We start from the raw sequence: 19,658 nt of genomic DNA on the forward strand, positions 1-19,658 counted from the left end.
ATATAGCTATATATAGTAAAGCTAAGTAAGTATTTAGAAATATACTTCTACTATAATATAATATAGTATAACTTAATAGTGTTATACTTACGTTTTATTACTAGTATATTATTTAAATTAATAGTACATCTTGTTTATAGTATAACTATAATAAAAATATAGTAATAAATATAAAAAGCTAGTAGTAATAAATTAGCGCGTAAGTAGTACGTAATATAGCTAAAAATATATATTATAAGTAGCGTTATATATATAGAGTTATATAATTATAATATAAAATAGTTAACTAAGTAATATAAAATATATTACTTAGTACTCTCTATTATAACTACTAAAAGTAACTACTATAATATAATAATTAATTAAATTTAATAGTAGTAGTTAAATTACTATAGTTTATTTATAAAATATATATTATATATAAAAAAAATCCCCTCTTTTTAAGGAAATTAGGACTAAACACCTCTTAATAAGCGTTAATAAATAAAAGGTAACTAGTGTAGAGCTTACTAAGTTACGTAATTAGATATCCTACTAAAAACTAGTATCTAGAATAGTAAGATTCTTTAAGATAGCAGCGCTATTATAACTATCTCTTAAAGAAGAGATAGAGAGGATAGTAAGAATAGATTATAGTAAGTATATAGTATAGATAGATTTTATTATTATACTTATTATAGTTAACTTAAATAGTTTATCTCTTATATAGATTATTAACTAGTTATTCTATTATTTATAGAATTAGTATTATTACCTCTTAGTTAATAATAATAACTCTTTTCTACTTAATCTTCTATATAATACTTTATAAACTACTACTTTAGCTTATTTTACTTTAGTATAGACTAAGCTTAGAGAAGTATAGCTAAACCCTATATAATAATATATAGTATAAAATACTATAAATATTATATTATAGTTATATAATTATATAGTTAAAATTATAAGTTTTTTTATAATTTATACTTACTATATCTACTTTTACTTATAACTATAACTTTAATACTATAGATAGTTATATATAGTAATATTAGACTTATAATTATCTTTACTATACTTAGTAAGTATAGTAGAAGTATATAATAGCTATAAAAGACTTTAAGCTATAGATACTAGTAAGTTAATATTACTTAAGCGCTTTAAGTAATATTAACTTACTTATAGCTATATTTAAAGTCTTTTTTTATATTATATTTAAATTATAATAGTAATAGCTATATTATAAAGTCCTTTATATATATATATATATATATACAGCGTTATTAGGATTTTTTTTTTATATTTTAGTTGCTAACCTTAATACTAGAAAATTATTATAAGATTACTGCTATAGCAAACTTAATAACTTTACGTATAGGCCTTAGCTAATTAAGCTAATTAAGCTAAATAAGTAAGCTAGCTTATAGTAGCTTAGCTTAATTAATTTATATCTATACTCTAGCTTAGCTTAATTAATAGCTAGCTTAATGCGCTAGCTTAATAGCGATTAAGCTAGCTTGATTGTTGACAAGTCTGCAATTAGATAACGAAGTCGTATATTGCGGCGGTGATGAGGGGATGCTCAGACACGCATGTTCGTCACCAGATAGAGAAGTCTCGTGTGGCTGGTGTGGCTGGTGTTCGTTCGCGGTTGAGGATAAAGCAACAGTTGGTGATGAGTACTGATCAACGATGACGTTAATGCCCTTTGGTGCCGGGGCCGTGTTTCGGTCGCTGCGAGAGCTGGCCATTATAGGCTGATGCAGTAGAATGTTGATTGATTTGACAGGAGACGGAGGATAGGATCGATTCGCGTTGCGGCCCGGTCGGCTTGTGTACATAAGCGAGCAGTATATCTATGAAGGGGGGGGGGGGATCATGGGCTCAAGCTGACCTTTGCATTAACCACTACTGCTCAAGTCTTTTGCTTTGCGCCAGAAAAGCCACTGCATTCACTGTACCCACTACCACTTGCTGACATATATACGGCTTTGAGATAGAGCGACTAGCCAGTCCCTGAGACGTCGCCTCATGCTTTGCAATCCCTCCAATGTTCACACCAACACGATAGTCTGGTCCTGGAACGCGGCGTCGTGCATTGCTTCGCCATGCATAAACTCGTCAAAATAACAGTCTCCAACAAGCTCGTAGTATCCGTCAGGTGCTTTGGCAGGCTGGCAATCTTCCTTGAAAACAAAGTCTCCGTCTTCTATGAAGGCTTGCTCATCCAAGGGTATCAGCTTCCCTCTTTCTTCTTGATCAAGACAGACTGGTCGAAGAATGAACGGTAGATCTCCTCCATGCAATACCCACACCTCGTCACCAACACGAGCATTCGGGTAGCAGAGACCCTGACTACTATCACCCGCCTTGAAATAGCGTCTTCTGTATGCCGCGACACAGATCATCTGGAAAAGCGCCTGATCCATAGGTTGATAGACTCTAAACCACGAAACAAATTCATCCAGCCATTCCATCGTTGCAGGAGTAAACCTGGTCCACTCCGTTGGGTGAACGTGTACGTTGTGTGGTATATCTAACCCTCCTAGCAGCGTTCTCCAGAATCTGACAGAGGTCTCTGGATATTTGCTGGAATCATCAGGAGCGTTGTTGTAGGCATGGTTATCTGCTGAGCTATCCATGACGTCCCAATTGAGCGCGTCTAGAGTCCACTGTCTGAGAACCCTGCTCACGTCTCTTATTATAGGACTGAGAAAGGTCTCCTGTGAGACAAAAGTAACTCTTCCAACTCTTCTGCCTACAATCCCAAGTCCCAAGTGTTTCGCTTCCGATTCTCCTCGTGTCGAATGAGCCATAAGCAACATGCGTTTCGATTTATGACCATCGGAGGCATCGAAAATGTTGGAATGAACCGGATGATAGGCGAAGTATCTTTTCAAAGCATAACTGGAAAAGGTAATATCGACGGGTGCATCAAATTGACGCGCCCATGATGCCCACTTGCCCGGTGCAGGTCCATACTGATGTCCTGTCAGGCTCCCCAATGTACCGTTTTCATGACAAAGCATGTGGCATGTAGCACGCAAGAAGACTTCATGTATAGACCAAGTATAGTCAGGCTCGAAAGTGATATCACCAGCAATCCCCAAGAGTCCATACACGTTGTCGCGAGGGTCCTGACATTCTCGGTAACTGTATTGCACATGTTGTCGCTGCAATTCTAATCGCTGAACATCGCCATTGTCGTACCTTATGCGCCCGTTGGCAAGGGATAGAAGTACAAAAAAGAAATTCTCCAGTGAGGCGTAGAATTCAGGAGGAAACTGAAGTACAGTATCCCTACAACAATGTACGATGTGTTCGTAGGCTTTGAATCCACAGTCAGTGATCGTCTGAAGCGATGTAGACCATATATCGTAGGTCAATATGCCTTTCCTGGGCAAGACCGCTTCTTGAACTGTCCACATGCGCGACCACCATGGGCTTTCCATGACAGCCAAGAACGCTTCGCGAATTTCGATCCACTTATGGTTGACCTCGTAGACCGTTGTATCGCGCCCACAGTCATTCTCGGTACGGAAGCAAGGCCACTCGTATATGTGTTGATCATTTGCCAGATTGCGTAAAAGTTCGAATGGATCCACTGTTCCAGAGTTGCCGTCTGCTGAGTCGCTCGGTTGGGACGAGCATTGTGTAATGCCGCACTTGGAGCTATCGCATCCCAACCAGATCCGTACTTGGGCGCAGTCTCGATATATCTCGCCCATGAATGCAACTTGATGCGACTTCTCTGCTGAATCCGATTGATTGATGCAAACAGCGTCTACCCATAGTGTAAGATCGATTTCCACATCCCGTAAGTGACGCAGCGCCTGCTCGAGGTTCGCAGTAACTTGAATGTCAAAGCCGTCAACCTCGATTGACTCGGTCGTCGCAGTATCGCCCCACGTGTACGACAGAGCTTCATAAGAAGGCTTGTTGCGAAAGCTGACAGTTCGCATGGTGCATCGAATAGGCTCAGACACGCCATCAGCATGAACCGTAAGAAGACGCAAGTGGTCGCTGTCGTCCGGCAGAGCATCGTAGATAGGGAAAGTTGATGTTGACATGGCTTCGTTGATGCTTGAAACCTTACTTGGTTACCTCACGAAGACGCAGCCTTGGAGCGGAGGCCGCCTTCCACGTGCTCACTTCACTCGTGACACCCCACCATCGTTGAATCAGCTAGAACGCCACATCTCAGCCTCGCGCAACTATCTTCAACTATTTCATCACTTCATCTCCTACCCGGATAGATCACGTACACATCCATGCACGCCGACCTCCAACTTCCTCGTCTTATCAACCCAACACAGTCGCGTAGTCGATCCCTGTCCTTCCCCGCCCTCCCAGAACAGCAGCTTTACCAGTGCGCACGGAGACAAGGCGTCAGCAGACTTGCTTCACCCCAGCGCAAAGCAATGTGCGAGGCTAGTTCCCAGGATACACCTGCGTGCACCTGCAGCAAAAGAACGGCCCACTAGCGCTGAATAAGGCGGCAAGTCCGTCCCGACTAGCTCACCCCTTGCCTCATCCAGAGGCAATGATTTAGCCAACGCCAATGGCTCTCCAGTAGTCGCACATGTCAAACTCGGGCGTCTTGCGACCGCGGATGCGATAAGAACGACAACAACGACGGCACTGATTGCACAGCTGGTTCTGCAACATTGGTGCGCGCCTCGGAATCTCGCGGCTTTCTGTCCCACGTATTGATTGGGCGTTATCACTGGGACAGCGACATCCAACAAGAGACGGGAACCGTTTTGTGCGCAGCGCGCACCCTGGAGAAGAAACAAAGTTACCCACAAACACCAACTTTACATCTGCTTTTGGCCTCCCGTGGGAACTTACGGCCACCGTTGTCCATTGATCTTGGCCCGAGCGATCAATACTGCGCTTATATATTGAGGAACGGGTACCCTTTCCGCGCAGCGCGCCCTGGAAGTCCAAGGAACGAAGTCGTCGGCTAGAGCAACCGTATAACGACCATGGCCGACTTATCGCACACCCAGACCCACGATGCCATGCTCAAGAACGCCGCGCATCTTTCCGAAGATGCTGCATTGGAAGACGAAGAGCTAGGCATCTCGTCGTCTTCGCGACGAGTCGACTTTGGAAGAGATGGGACTGCCGGCGGCGTTGAACATGGCGGAGGAGATGGAGATGAGGCACGTGAGCAGCGACCGAAACACAAGAAGAGAAGATTCGGGTCAGGTAAGAAGAAGGAGAGCTACAGCCATATGCACTACAAGGTGTACAAGAGACGGTGGATTGGCTTGGGACAGTTGGTGTTGTTGAACATCGTCGTTAGTTGGGATGTAAGTTGACTTCGTTGCTTCTTCGTGGTTGGTACGGAAAGGGTCTTTTAGGGTCAGGGTCCCGCGCACGCTTTAAAACTCGACAGAGCTACTAATGCCACTATGACCGAATGTCCCAAAGACGACTTCTTGTCGTTGAAGACAACGGGAGGCGCGAGATACCATTGACTAACAATCAATCACTAGTGGCTGACCTTTGCCCCCATATCCACCACATCTTCCCAGTACTTCAACGTCCTCGAAAGCACCATCAACTGGCTCAGCACCGCCTTCCTCTTCGCCTTTGCAGTGTCCACGCCACTGACAATCTACCTCCTGCACAGGGGCCCTAAACCTTCCATCATCGCCGCCTCCGTCTTACTCTTGGCGGGGAACTGGATCAGGTATGCGGGGACCAAGACAAACGTGTTCAGCGTGGTCATGGTGGGACAGATATTGACGGGGCTTGCGCAGCCTTTTGTGCTAGCAGCGCCGACGCGGTATAGCGATATGTGGTTTACGGAGGGAGGAAGGGTAGGGGCTACGGCGTTGGCGAGTTTGGCGAATCCGTTTGGGGCAGCGGTATGTTATGCACTTTGAACAATAGAGGTAGATCGCAAAAAGACATACTAACATGACGAAACAGCTTGCGTCGTTGATCAACCCGTTCCTGGGTGATGTACCGACTACAGTGTTGATTGTATCGTGTATAGCAACCGCAGCCTGTATTCCAGTACGTCTTCCGCCGTACCCTCCTCTCGTCCCATGCATGCCCAACCCAGGTCTGGACATGCAGTTAACATCAAACAGTCATTCTTCATACCCGCCTCTCCCCCCTCACCACCCAGCGCCTCATCCGCCATAAGCAAAACCCCCATCTCCACCTCCCTCAGAACAATGCTACGCACCCCATCCTTCTACCTCGTCTTCTTCACCTTTGGCATCTACACCGGTTTCTTCAACGCCTTCACCTCCCTCCTCAACCAAATTCTGTACCCATACGGCTACACCGAAGACGAAGCGGGCATCTGCGGCGCCGTCCTCATCGTCGTCGGCCTCGTCGCATGTGCCATCACCTCGCCCATCGCCGACAAAACGCACGCCTACCTCCTCGGCATAAAGATCCTATGCCCGATCCTGTCAGCCGCGTATCTAGCCATGATCTGGGCGCCGCAGACGCGCAGCATTGCAGCGCCGTATGTGCTCAGTGCGGTGCTGGGCGCGTGTTCTTTCAGCTTGCTGCCCATTGCGCTGGAGTACCTGGTCGAGATTAGCTTTCCGGCTTCGCCAGAGGTGTCGAGCACCATGTGCTGGGTTGGCGGGCAGGTCTTTGGCGGTATCTTCATCGTCATTATGAATGAGCTTAAAGATGGCCGGCCGGTGGATCTCGAACAGGTGCAGAAGGCGGGTAGGGGCCAGGCGGCTAAGGGAGGGGATAGACCGCCTGGTCATATGTTCTGGGCGTTGGTTTTCCAGGCCGTGGTCTGTGCATTGGTGTTGCCGTTGCCGCTTATGTTGGGGGTGGAGCGACTGGGGTTCGCTAGTAGAGAGGGGAGATTGAAGAAGGATGTTGATGGTGATAGTGTTGATGGTGCTGGAGAGAGGGGTGATGGGGAAGTGAATGGTGGGGTTCCGGGAGCGGAGCGATGACTACTTGAGGATATGGATTCTGGTGAGGATTACGAGAATGACGATGACGACAATGACTATGATGAGGGATACGCGTCGTAGGCTAGGATTTCCTTTGGTCTGGGCTGTTCGGGAGGACTGATTTTTCCTTGGCTCGGTCTTTGTCATGTACGTAATGGGATTCATGTCCGCATATGACAACATTTTTTCCATGATGTGTACCAATGTTTGACTCGGGCAAGATACAAGTACAGTGATATTCTAAACACGGGCTCTAATATGTACAGTCATCCATTGCATGTGATAATGTCTTGATGCTTGCATTCATTTCCGAAATGGCTACGTTCCAACTACCTGCTACCAACACGTGGGTATTCGCTATAGGAAGAAGGACGAGGATCGGCTAGGGGCGGTTTACTTGAGCTGAGCGAAGAGCTTGGGGGCAGCGCATTGGGATGCGCAGTGAGCAAGGTGGAAAACTGTGGTTATATTAGAGGAAGGAAAGGGGGGTGACGCTGGGGAGTGAATGATTGACATACATTCTTCAACGCAGTCCTCGCTGGCCTTGCCGTCGTTCTCAATCTGGCCTGTCACCCGTTGAGCGCACTCGTCGTAGTGGTGCTTGGGGCCGTGGCATTCCTTGGACTCGGCGCACTCTGCATGAGGTGGTTAGCCACGGTGCTCTCTGCAATGACTCTATGCATCCAGTGGTTCGATTCTGTTGGTGCTTTTCGCGGAGAAGGCATGTCCAACCGTAACCATCTAGAGCCGCAACGCGCCACTCAAGCGGCGGGTGTTTTGTTCCTGGGTCCGGGATAACTTACCCTTCTCGAGTTGCTCCTTGGGGTCCGGCGTCTCCTCCTCTTCCTCATCCTCCTCTGGCTCATCCTCATCATCACCACTGGGCTTGTGTCCTTGCTCTCCGGAGTCGCCGCCGCTCTTCGCGTCCTGCTTGTTGACATCGGCTTCTTCGGCGCTCTCCTCGTCGGTGCCAGAAGCGGGCGTCTGGGTGCTGGAGCCACCTTGGACAGGCGCCTCGGCGTCGGCCGAGGGGTGGGAGAAGGTCTCCCAGACGTCGGTGAAGAAGTCGGTGATACCCATTGTGAATGCTCCGGGGCAATTGGGGGTCCTCGAGTTGGGGTGCGGGTGGTAGCGGAGGAGTGGGTGATGATTCGGAGAGCTGCGAGAGGTCGGCATCACGAAAATGGGCGGTGCCAAGCATTCCTGAGGTTAGCGGCGTCATGTAATTCTAAGCCATCTCAGTGGTCTCTGACTTGGCCGCACCACACACCATGTATTTCTCCAACAGAGTGCTATCGCAGTACGGAATGGCTGTGGCTAGTTCCTGTGCCTTCTGAATGCCTCTTCCACACTCACGCCGCTTCCGACATCCGCAACCACCTTCTCATCCGCCTCGACCAGCTTAGGCAGCAACTCGAGTAGTTCCTCCACCTTGCCCTGTGGCACCGCGACCACGCCATTCTCAAATGGGTCTATCATTATGATGTCGCCTGCTTCAACCACCGTCTCGCCAATCCTTACCGGCACATTGTGTGCATGAAACTTGGTCTCAGCCCCTGCGCCGATGACAGACGTCGCTTTGGACCAGATGGGAAGCTGCGTCTGATTGAGAGCAGTAATGTCTCGCACCCGACCGTCGACTACAATTCCCTCTGCACCTAGATGCTGCATGCGCGCTGCCATAATACCTCCGACAACTGCGCACGATTGTCCTGCGGGTTGGCTGATTACTACAATGGTGCCGCTCTCGGTGTAGTCTGCATACGGCCTAGAGTCTGAGAGGTTGGAAGCTGGCATAGTGTCTGGCATCTTGGGTGGGGTTGGGAAGGATTTGGTCGCTTTAGGGATCATGAGGAAGGTTGATGCAGGCGCGAGCACCTTTCTGGGCTCAGGCTTTGGGATGTTGGAGGTGTGAAGCAGCGGTCCTGACGATAGAGTCAACGGTCAATTCAACATGGGGATTGAAAAGGTAAGTCGTACTGATGTCGGCGAGGAAGCCCGCACCTGGGACATGCAGCTTCAATAGACCATCAGCGAGCTATGCATGTTTAGCCATGATTCTGGGTACAGTCAGGTAAGGTGAGCGTACGTCGCATGCTGCATATTCATACAACTTCTTCCACCTTGGAGCTGCCATGATCGTATATAGTAGTTCAAATTTTGGAATGATGGGGATGTTTGTAAATTGACCATAACACGCGGTGAGCTATGAGGCTCTTACCCCGCCAGCCGAGGTGCGCCGTACTTTGACGACTGCATCTTCTCCAATCTTGAGCTAGACACACTTGGATACCTTGTGCACGGTACATCTTGACGCATGAATATTTGACTATCCGTGGTTCACGAGATCTATCAGCAATGCTTTGAGCACCTACGTCATCAATCCAGTGGTCCTCGGCCCGCCTAACACACGCAGTCGCAGCGCCTTGCACTGCATGTTGACTGAATATATGACGGCACAGCTGGCGCAAGATAATAGCAGGGTAGATTTGGCAAAGTCGTCGTCTGCTTATGTCACGCCGATGTCGAGACGTGGACAACGTCAGATGTATCGCCAAGCGGAGATATGCGAGGGTCTCTCGGGTTGACGATCCATCTGAGCACTGGCCTATTCTGTCGCTTTCCATACTGTGCTTCACCAACAACGCTCAGTGGCATCTCGCCGCCACGATTTCACAAACGCCCACGCGCGCCTGTTCCTTTTCTTCCATCTGGTGCTTTTCATAGACTTTGCGGCCTCTGCCGCTGTTTAATACTTTGCCCTGGCCTTCCACGCGGCCGGCGCTTTGCAGGTACGTTTTGCCACGAGTCCGACATCGCGTCATTGAACCCCTACTTATAAAGATATAGAACGTCGCTTCTGTCACGTCAGGACTGTGGCCCACCATGTCCACTGTCATGCGATCTCAGTGGCAGGTCCTCGGGCGAAAGCCCACGGCTGCCGGTATGAGGCAGCTCTCTACTATCACGGCATCTGAGTCCAAGTCGATAGCTGGCGCGCATGCACGTCGCTCAGCATCGTCGCTGTCTCAGGCTCCCCAACCCACATCTGTCACTTCTGGCACATCCACAGGTCAGTCGCCGAGAGGAGTCAAGTTGGCCCGTCGTACTGACACTCTGCAGCATCGCGCATCGGACTGTGCAATCCCTTCCTCATGGCCTCGCCCTTCGGTTCTCTCAAAACACGGCAATACACGACCATGTCGCACAACGGCCCGCTCTCGCACATTCGTCAGTTGGCCAAGCCCGGCATGCTCGGATTGAACCTCGTCCAACAGCGCTCGCTCTTCGGTAAACCGTCTTACGACCAACTCGCTCGGCTCGAACAGGCTGCGAACGCCAGCCCCAACAGCGTACCGGCTCAGGCTTCCTTCTACTCTGCACTTGTGCGCGCCGACATGCACGAAGTCATCGTCAACCGGTACAACACTGGACGTTTTGCTACCAGCGCTATAATCAATAAGATCTACAACAATGCTTTGGCAAAGACGGGACAGGAAGGCGGTGCACAGTCGGGTCTCAGCGAGCAACAGCGACAGGCCATCAGCCAGGCTGTCGGTGCGAATGCTAGTAACGCTCAGGTCGCAAAGACTACAGGCGGCACTGGCGTCAAGGCCGACCCCGTCTATGTCGTTGTAGAAGAGTCCATGATGAACGTCGTCTTCAAGTGGGTGCGGTGGATGTTCGGTTTCGCCCTGGCTTGCTACGTTTCCCTGATTCTCATTACACTCTTCGTCGAGACCAGCGGCGTCCTCAAGAAGGTCGGCGGCGGTACTACTGCTGAAGTCCGCCCCGAGCAGCAAACCACCCGCTTCAGCGATGTTCACGGATGCGATGAGGCCAAGGAAGAACTACTCGATGTTGTCGACTTTCTCAAGAATCCAGACAAGTACAACAAGCTTGGTGGCAGACTTCCCAAAGGTGTACTTCTCGTCGGCCCTCCCGGTACTGGTAAAACGCTGCTTGCTCGTGCTTGCGCAGGTGAAGCCGGCGTCCCCTTCTTCTACATGTCTGGTTCCGAGTTTGACGAGGTCTACGTCGGTGTCGGAGCAAAGCGTGTCCGCGAACTGTTTACGGCTGCTCGGTCCAAGGCTCCTGCCATTGTCTTCATCGACGAACTCGACGCGATAGGCGGAAAGCGCAAGTCACGCGACGCCAACTACCACCGCCAGACCCTCAACCAGCTTCTGAACGATCTCGATGGTTTTGACCAAAGCACCGGTGTCATCTTTATTGCTGCGACCAACCACCCCGAACTTCTCGATCAAGCTCTACTCCGTCCCGGACGTTTCGATCGCCACGTTCAGGTCGAACTCCCTGATGTTGGTGGTCGACTTGCCATTCTCAAGTACCACACCAAGAAGATCCGCCTGTCTCCAGATATCGATCTCTCGTCCATCGCCCGCGGCACTCCAGGCTTTTCTGGTGCCGAGCTAGAGAACCTCGCAAACTCTGCCGCTATACGCGCATCCAAGCTTCAATCAAAGTTTGTCTCTCTCAATGACATGGAATGGGCCAAAGACAAAATTACCATGGGCGCTGAGAAGAAGTCGCGCGCCGTTCCCCTTCAAGACAAAATTCATACCGCTTATCACGAAGGCGGTCACGCACTCGTTGGTCTCTTTACTCAGGGCTTCAACACCGTGCACAAGGCTACTATTCTGCCAAGAGGCCATGCTGCAGGTATCACATTCTTCCTTCCACAAGAAGACCACCATCACACACGCAAACAATACATCCGCCAGCTGCAAGTAGCCATGGGCGGCAAAATGGCCGAAGAAATCGTGTTTGGCGCGGACAACGTCGCGGACGGCGCGTCGGGCGATATTCAACAAGCCACCTCCCTAGCCTACAACATGGTCACAGCCTGCGGTTTCTCTGACAAGCTTGGCAACGTAGATTTCAAATCAAACTACGAGATGGTATCGCCAGAAACCAAACGCCTCATTGACGATGAAGTCCGACGGTTGATTGACGAGGCCAAGAGTAGTGCGAGACAGTTGCTGTTGAGCAAGAGGGCGGAGCTGGATAAGCTGGCTGATGCGCTTGTGCAGTATGAGACACTGGATAAAGAGGAGATTTTGAAGGTTATTAAAGGCGAGGATTTACCGGGGAGGTTGAAGGCTATGCCTAATGCGCCGATTAAGATTCCGGAGAATCCGCTTCCGACTGCGATTTTACCGCCGCCGAGGGGGAATGGTGGTAGTGGTGATGGTGGGAGTGGACCGCCCGGGCCGCCTATACCTGCGTAAAGGAACGCGGGTAGGCTAGGGTGGTAGCATGATTATTGCGAATGAAGGCACGCATGTGTCTGTCATATCTGGGTGACATGGCATTGTGAAATTTGCCTTTTTTCCCTTCTCCCTTACTTTACTAAAAGGGTTGATTCGCTTTTACATAGCGTGTTATGAATGTACAATATTAAATATGAAATCAGGTTTAGAAGCATGAAGGACCTCTGAGACTGAGTCTGGAAGGTATGGATGGTGACGAAGATCGTAGGTGGCTCGTCTCTTGATTTGATGGACGCGCAGGCACAATGCTGTCGAGTTACACTGTGTCGTACCGCGGTAGACGTGTATTCGCAAACACTTGGCTTCACCATATGCAGCTGTATTCACCGTATGCAGCTGTATATGGGTGGCTTGTCCGTTATGGCTCATGGCTACAACACTGATTGCTGGAAGTTCGATAATTGGGCGTGGAAGCGCCGGGGCGTTTGCTGAGTGACTTGCACTATTACCGCAAGTACCTCAGAGCGCGCGGCATCGAGGAGGAGACAGAACACCAGATGTTTCTATGTCTGTCCAATGATGGATTTTCTGATGTCCTTGTTCGGAGACTTTTGACGCGGACGCTAATAGCAATGGGCGTTGGCTTGTACGAAAGCAATCCGGAAGCTTCATCTCGTTCGCCTTCAACTGAAACTAACGAAGGTCTTGCGACGACCAGAGATATGCATAGACAGTGTCTGTGCCGAGCATGGTAGGACGATCTCTTGGAAAGTGGGTTTGTTCGCAGATGGCTGACCTCTTGTGCAGGGAAACTGCAACATTGCTTTCGAATTGGCATCCAGGTCCGCTCAAAGACGGCTAATGGTAAACGGATTTCTTCATCCCATTTAAGCAGCTCATCCGTGACTGACCTTTCCCAGGCAAGAAAAGTTTCGTCGCTCTAAAGCAGACCCTAAGTCCCCTTACAGGGGCGGTCTAGGCCAAAGTTACGCTCTGATCTGCCTGTACACTATACTCCTTAAGAAGCTTTCTGACGAAGAGGCAAGAATAGTCTTCGAGAAACTACAAGGAAAGATAAAACCCCCAATCTGGTCGTCGATTACCTGCATTTCCGGGCAAGTCGAGCATCTCATAAGTCGATCGGGGACTCCCACGACCCGACTAAGAGACTCCCAGACGATAACTCATCGTCGAGTTGCGAAGAAAAATGAGAGAAATTTGGGGAAGGAAGTGTATCTACCTTACCTGCTTTGCATTTCTATCACGGCTATCTGTTCCCTTACTCCGTCCTTCGATCTGTAATCAAGAATCCCCTATCATCACCGATGTCATTCTTGCAAGCCGTTTGGTAGCTGGTCGCTGTGTAACATTCATAACATTATCCCGTAGCTAATCTACGGTATGACCATTACTACTGGTTCTTTATGGGGTTGGTCTTGGAAGTCTACCTTAACGAAATCCTGGAGGTTAGTCCAACTATGGCCAGAGATAGCCTCAATATACTTTTTATACTCACTTCTTGAACCAGCGAAAGCCAGAGAAGCCGCCGACGCGATAACTGCACATGCTGATATGCCCCTTAGTAGCAATCAAAACCGATCAGGAATTGCTGAGCTGAAGACCAGTTTTACCAATCCGTATCGTGAGCGTCGGAGTAAAAATGCGTTGACCCGAAGTTCTCCAGCTGGCCCGAAGATCTTGCCCACGCTGCCACCTCACGAGGTTACCTCGCAACAATCAGATGAGTCCGCAGCAAACACACCCACTCTTTAAGATCACACATCATCGCTCACTGACCATGAAGCTGCACTCACACTTCTGTCTCTTACTGTCACAGTCAAGATGTCCTCACGACGGTCAAGCCGGGATTCAGATATCGCAGAAGTCATCTGGCCGGATGAGATTCCGTCTACACCGACCGATGCGCAGCTCTCGATTAGCCCCGTTACGACTGTCATATCGCGGGCCCCTTTAGTTGAATCGCAGCGTGCTCATCTCATCCCCACCGAAGCTAACACAAAAGTCTTTATTTGTGCAGCAGTAGGAGTCGCTGCAGGAGCCGCTCTTTGGGGTCTTTCAAACGGAATGTTTTCGACAAATTTGGTGCTAAACTCAGTCGTGGCGTTCATTTTCGTCGCGCCTGTATACATTATTCTACGGTTGATGTCAGGTGGTCGATCGCGACCTTAGTTCGTGAACATTCTACAAGGCATAGGTGCGGCGGTGGAAACATAGTATGTCTCTTTCTTTCACAGGTTTCAAGACGGTCGTTAGGAAGAAGGATGGTGCCATTTACAAAATTCCTGGTTACAATCAAGTGCATAGAGTAATCGACGTCCAATTCACTAAGCTATAGATTCGGGTGCTACTAATATCAATGCGGAACAAGATACTACAGCTGCCTCACGTTACCAATGCTAGCGGTAGAGCCCAAAAATTCCGCCTTAGAACCCCGCTTTGACGAAATCCTCGAAGCTAGTCAAGCTCTGGCCAGATATAGCCTCAACGTACTTGCTGTACTCATGCTGCTTGGCAGGAGCGTCGTTTCCATAGTAGCTGTAGTCCTTGATCAAGGTCATGTTCTCTCCAAGTTCAGTCTTGGCAAGAGGAGGAAGCGGTAGGTACCCCTCCCATACGTCTCTGGGTATCTCCATAAAGGTCACATTGTCGCCAGTGACCTTGGATACAGTGGCAGCCACTTCGGTTGGAGTGACCCATTGCGAAACAGCTTGGATTCTAGCACCATCGGCACTAGCCCCTAGGGCCAGGGCACCAGCAACGTACTTGCCAGCATCGGAAACGATGTCGATGAGTGGAATGTGCGTACTAGTAGCGTCCCAAGGGAGAGTCATCATGGAAGCACCAGTGGCAGGATCCTTGTTGATGGCGCTCTTGAGGTTCTGCATAAAATATCCAGGCATGAAGTGTGTGACCCACATGCCCGTCTTCTTCTTCTGAACCTCCGCGTAATCAGAAACTTCGGCTTTGGAATCAAAATGCTCGACGTTGGTGAGAGCACCGTTCGTTAGGGCCGTGACGTTGGGAAGTGAAGAGAGGATGAGGTGTTTGACTCCGGTAGCGATGGCGGCGTCGACAATGTTCTTTCCTTGGGTGATTTCCGTCGACTTGGACATCGTCTCCCAGTAGTTGGTGACTGCAAAAGCGGCGAAGGCACCGTGAAATGCCGCTTGGAGGGACGAAGGGTCATTGAGATCGGCTTTGATGGGCTCCACTCCCTTAGCCAGGAGCCTTTGGGCTGAGGGCTTCGTAGTGTCGCGCGTGATACCACGGATCGAGTACTGAGAGGCGATCTCGGGATGAGCAAGAAGAGCCGTGATGACAGAACCACCTTGATTGCCTGTGGCGCCTAGAACAGTGATGATCTTCTTGGAGGACATTTTGATGGTTTGTATGAATGCGATATTGAGTTGCTGGGTTGCGACAATGGATTTGTATTGGAGATGATATGAAGTGTGACTTGAAGAGTGCTAATGCTTGAGATACTGAATGTCCTTGAGCGATCCCGACGTGGGATATTTAACAAGAATTGCTACATGCGCCTTAACAAAGTGAATGCATCGAGCTGACAACGTAACCCCATGCTGTGGCTTTCAGACAGCAACGATGATTGCCCACCCGATTACCCAACATTCGCCCTGCTTTCGCCCTGCTCGGTCTCGGACAAAAGCTAGTTGCGCGACAATGGAAACCAGACTAGGAGCCAGTCAGCAACTTGTCATGTTGACCGATCGGTGCATGAACTAGTCTGGTTCGGCGCAGCGTTTTCCGATTGGGCGAGTCACAACGAGCCAAGGCTGGCGCAGGATGACGCATGCGACGAGAGCGCGTTAAGTGCGCAACCCTGCCAGTGGAAATGGCTGACAAACCACTGCTCTTAGACAATGTTGTCGCACACAACGAAAACGCGAACGTGTCGCGCCTCGAAGTGATTGTGGGTGGGTCCATCAACAGTATCGCATCGTGGCGAATGTATTCTGTCTAAGCGGGTGACGACTGTACAAGCGATGATAAGCCGCGGGGATGTTCTGACTGCTGGGTGTACCTAGTATGCGGGCTGCGGCGACCACGCACCCATGGAAATAGAAGTTCCGGCTACGGTTGCACTTCCACTGGACCGCGTTTGGTCTAGCTGCCATATACCCTGGACTTTCGTACCCATCCCTGATTACATAGTCACTATCACCATCGTACCGACGTCAACGCCGAGATCTTACTGCACTTCAGTTCACTAAACTGATCTCAAAGACTGTCGGTATTGAATATCTTTTAGACCGAGAGCTGACCAATGCGTGTATTTCCTGGTTCATCAGCAGATCTCGGTCGTCGGGCGATGAGAAGAGTGACGTTGCGTGACCATTTCAACAATTTAAAGTTAACGGCATCGTGTCTACTGATGTGATGTGACTATATAGCCCGCCTGTGCCATACTTGGGTATCTCCATCTCGCATTGCCAAACAATTTACAGCCACAGAGTTGAGCCGGTTCTTCACGTCAGGTTGTAGCGCCAGGCTAAATTGACTGCGCGATTCTTTTCGCCGGAAACACGATAAGACATGAGCTCTCGCACTATTGCGGTTTCTGGCGGTACAGGCAAGCTTGATCGCGCTATCGTCGAAGAGCCTATCACCCATGGAGGCCCTAAGGTTTTCATTCTCAGTCGCAAGGCAAGCATTCTTTCTGCGGTGTAGTAGCTCAGATGTCCCTGTAACCTTAGGTCTAACGTACGAGTCTCAATAGCACTTGGAGCCAGTATGCTAGCTACCGATTACGACAATGTCAATAGTATCGTCAAGCAACTCGAGACCAACGACGTAGACACCGTCATCTCGACCTTGAGCTCTACGTTCGGCACAGACTCTGAAATTGCACTTACTAAAGCAGCGGATAGCTCTACAAAGACTGCACGATACGTCCCTAGTATTTAGGGAATATCCTATTCCCCAAAGTAAGCAGTCCTACTTGGTAGCCTCGAAAGCGGAGCCGAATGTTAACACGGTCCCTAGAGCCGTGGCCATTCTCCCCACGATGAGCGCGAAGAGCGACTATCTCGACATCCTAGCAAGCACCTGTTTGAGGTACACTGCAGTGTCGAACGGTATTATCCTGGACTACTACGGGTTTCCGAAGGTGAAGTTCTATCTCGGAAACTTACCCCGTGTAATCGACATGGCTGGAAATGCTGCCGCCATTCCCGGATCTGGAGATATGTCCGTTGTCTCCAGCTATAGCTTTGAGGTGGGGCGTTTAATCGCTGCATTGCTATCATCTGCCAGGTGGGAGAAAGAATCGGTCATCATAGGCGACAAGATGACGTGGGGTGAGTTTCTCATCGTGGCGGAGGCGATAAAGGGTACCAAGTTTGATACCAAGCATGACTCGTTGACAAGCTTAAAAAAGGGTCGTTGAACAGCATTGGTCAGCCAGAAACAACTGTACCCGTACTTCCGGACGAAAAGCTCGAGCGTATGTGTGCGATGTTTGTTGTGTTGTTTGAGAACGACTTCTTCAAATTTAAGAATGAAGGAAAGCTTAAGCAGGATATTTCCACATATGGCCGCAGAAAGTGTGAAAGACTTGCTAAAGGAATCGTGGTCAGGTAGTTAAGACGTGGATGTAGTCTGGAGATAGCACCGTGGGGACTGGTGCAATTTTTGGTCGCCTGCCTAGTATCCGTTTCATAGTCGTTATACGTGATAATGGAAACCCATCATAGCGTTTCGGCGCTTACTGTATTCTACTTGTTGCTTGTTGATTTGTTGCCTGTAAGAAATTCATCGCCTATAGCTCGCGTAAAAAGGCGAATAAATCCAAGCATTTACGGCTATTGCTGAGTTCCTAGCGCATGCAAGTTTCTCGTGAAACTTTACGGGATGTTACATGCAGCATAATAAGCTCGTTCAGATACGCGCTACAAGCGGACGTCTAGAGCTACTAAGAGGTTGCTGTTCTCTTTTATCTCCCGGTGACTGATGTCACACATAGCATTCTACAGCTAGGAAGACTTGCTAAAGCCTATCCTAGATCTTTCTTTTTTATATGCTATCGGCTTCTAAAATCGCGATTGAGTTGCTTCGTAATACAGCAATTAGCGGCATGGGGATAGATATCAAGATCTTTTAGTGGACTGATACGCGTTGAGGCTGCTAGAAGTATGGAACATGGAAACTGGAAGATGCGCAACATGAATTTGAAAGGTCACAGCCTCTCACAACCACTAGCATCAGCCTCTAGGTCATTCTCAACTTGCCAAGCTGCTAAGAGTCTCGAACGGCCGCATTGACCTACATCAGATCGCATACAGCGGTATAAGAAAGCCCGGACCAATGAAGTAGCTCCAGAAATGAATGTGCCGGACTAGGATTGTGCGACATGGGAATGGGCGAGAGTTGGAATCATGGATATTATCAAAAACAGTCGTGACTGATTTTTATGGATGTTCAATATTGTGGATACCGATAACCCGCACAACGTGTACAGGTGGCGCCTACAGCAGGGGCGTTAGTTGATTGGAGAAAAGGGCCTAGGAACAACTGATGAAGAACTTGTTGCTTCCATAGAGGGGTACACGCCTGATTACGAACTTTATCTGGTCAAATTGAGGAAAGGCTGCTCTGATGAGAGGGAGGCAAGTTCGAGTGCTTCTGGACAAGGATCGGCAAAATTTATTTCTTCAAGAGCTCTATATGCTGCTCCAATTACTGCTTCGATATTTCTTTTGATTCATAGGAAGGCGATCTCATTCTTCACTGAACATGACCAAATGTGTGTTACGAACAATATCTATCCAGCCATAACTATCTTTGTTCTCGTGGTATTGGCCCTAATGTAGACATTTCGCTACGCTTAGGAGGAATTCATACAATGCTACCTGTCCTACAACTGTGCCTTCTTCGCATACAGGCTCAAAAAACCTGTGTCACAAATCTGGAATGTATCTTCAGTACCTGGAATCCGGTGAGTCACGCGGCGTATTCAGTAAGTATATAGCGGCGGTAATTAGTGCCAACCGTGATGATCACTGTTCTTGGTAGATTGGCCAAGTTGAGCAACATTCATCCGAATCAATGTCAGGTGTGCTGTGTATACTTCAAATAGAGTCGCGTATATTTCTCTCGACCACGACGACGTCTCCGTTTCACAATGCTTGGGTCATTAGCTGGACATTTCAATCCAGAGTGGAAACCTACTTCGTCTTGCGGACATTCTATGTGCGACGTATCTCGCCATTCTGGAACCTGTGTATCACTCTAGCGCCGCACATTCAATGTCCGACTAGACACGGCTCAGTCGTTGCAGCCGGAACTGCCAAGCAATTTCCCCGTGGGGTAGGAACACCCACAAAATTGGCATATAAGCTCTAGGTTCTCTCTCCACAATACGTGTACTCATATCACGTTCAATCTTGACTTTTGTTCGTATCGTTCTCCTGACATCATTCACTTTGACGAAAACCTTTGCACATATCCTTGTTGAATC

At 48.9% G+C, this 19,658-nt stretch overlaps 6 protein-coding genes across 6 annotated transcripts; 3 read left to right on the top strand and 3 right to left on the bottom strand.

Annotated features, from left to right (window-relative positions):
• Positions 1 to 2,033: 2,033 nt before the first annotated feature.
• GT037_008118 (uncharacterized protein) lies at positions 2,034 to 4,049 on the bottom strand (the record flags this gene model as incomplete). Its single annotated transcript, XM_038933165.1, has 1 exon — positions 2,034 to 4,049. One exon carries the CDS (start codon positions 4,047 to 4,049, stop codon positions 2,034 to 2,036), a length of 2,016 nt encoding a protein of 671 aa, XP_038783830.1.
• Positions 4,050 to 4,967: 918 nt separating this feature from the next.
• On the top strand, positions 4,968 to 6,926 carry GT037_008119 (mfs general substrate transporter; the record flags this gene model as incomplete). The annotated part of the gene is made up of 4 exons (XM_038933166.1): positions 4,968 to 5,297; positions 5,484 to 5,858; positions 5,923 to 6,009; positions 6,087 to 6,926. 4 exons carry the CDS (start codon positions 4,968 to 4,970, stop codon positions 6,924 to 6,926), a joined length of 1,632 nt encoding a protein of 543 aa, XP_038783831.1.
• A 519-nt stretch (positions 6,927 to 7,445) lies between these two features.
• On the bottom strand, positions 7,446 to 9,063 carry GT037_008120 (uncharacterized protein; the record flags this gene model as incomplete). The annotated part of the gene is made up of 5 exons (XM_038933167.1): positions 7,446 to 7,561; positions 7,730 to 8,129; positions 8,283 to 8,851; positions 8,907 to 8,964; positions 9,016 to 9,063. Coding segments are annotated over 5 exons (1,191 nt in total), but the record flags the coding sequence as incomplete, so codon positions are not given.
• Positions 9,064 to 9,812: 749 nt separating this feature from the next.
• On the top strand, positions 9,813 to 12,178 carry GT037_008121 (atp-dependent metallopeptidase hfl; the record flags this gene model as incomplete). The annotated part of the gene is made up of 2 exons (XM_038933168.1): positions 9,813 to 9,999; positions 10,050 to 12,178. The coding sequence occupies 2 exons, from the start codon at positions 9,813 to 9,815 to the stop codon at positions 12,176 to 12,178; spliced, it is 2,316 nt and encodes a 771-aa protein (XP_038783833.1).
• A 2,426-nt stretch (positions 12,179 to 14,604) lies between these two features.
• Positions 14,605 to 15,558, bottom strand: GT037_008122 (uncharacterized protein; the record flags this gene model as incomplete). Its single annotated transcript, XM_038933169.1, has 1 exon — positions 14,605 to 15,558. One exon carries the CDS (start codon positions 15,556 to 15,558, stop codon positions 14,605 to 14,607), a length of 954 nt encoding a protein of 317 aa, XP_038783834.1.
• Positions 15,559 to 16,735: 1,177 nt separating this feature from the next.
• On the top strand, positions 16,736 to 17,107 carry GT037_008123 (uncharacterized protein; the record flags this gene model as incomplete). Its single annotated transcript, XM_038933170.1, has 2 exons — positions 16,736 to 16,866; positions 16,933 to 17,107. 2 exons carry the CDS (start codon positions 16,736 to 16,738, stop codon positions 17,105 to 17,107), a joined length of 306 nt encoding a protein of 101 aa, XP_038783835.1.
• Positions 17,108 to 19,658: the final 2,551 nt, after the last annotated feature.

This window comes from Alternaria burnsii (assembly GCF_013036055.1).
Source record: "Alternaria burnsii strain CBS107.38 chromosome Unknown 753, whole genome shotgun sequence".
Taxonomy (NCBI): Eukaryota; Fungi; Ascomycota; class Dothideomycetes; order Pleosporales; family Pleosporaceae; genus Alternaria; species Alternaria burnsii.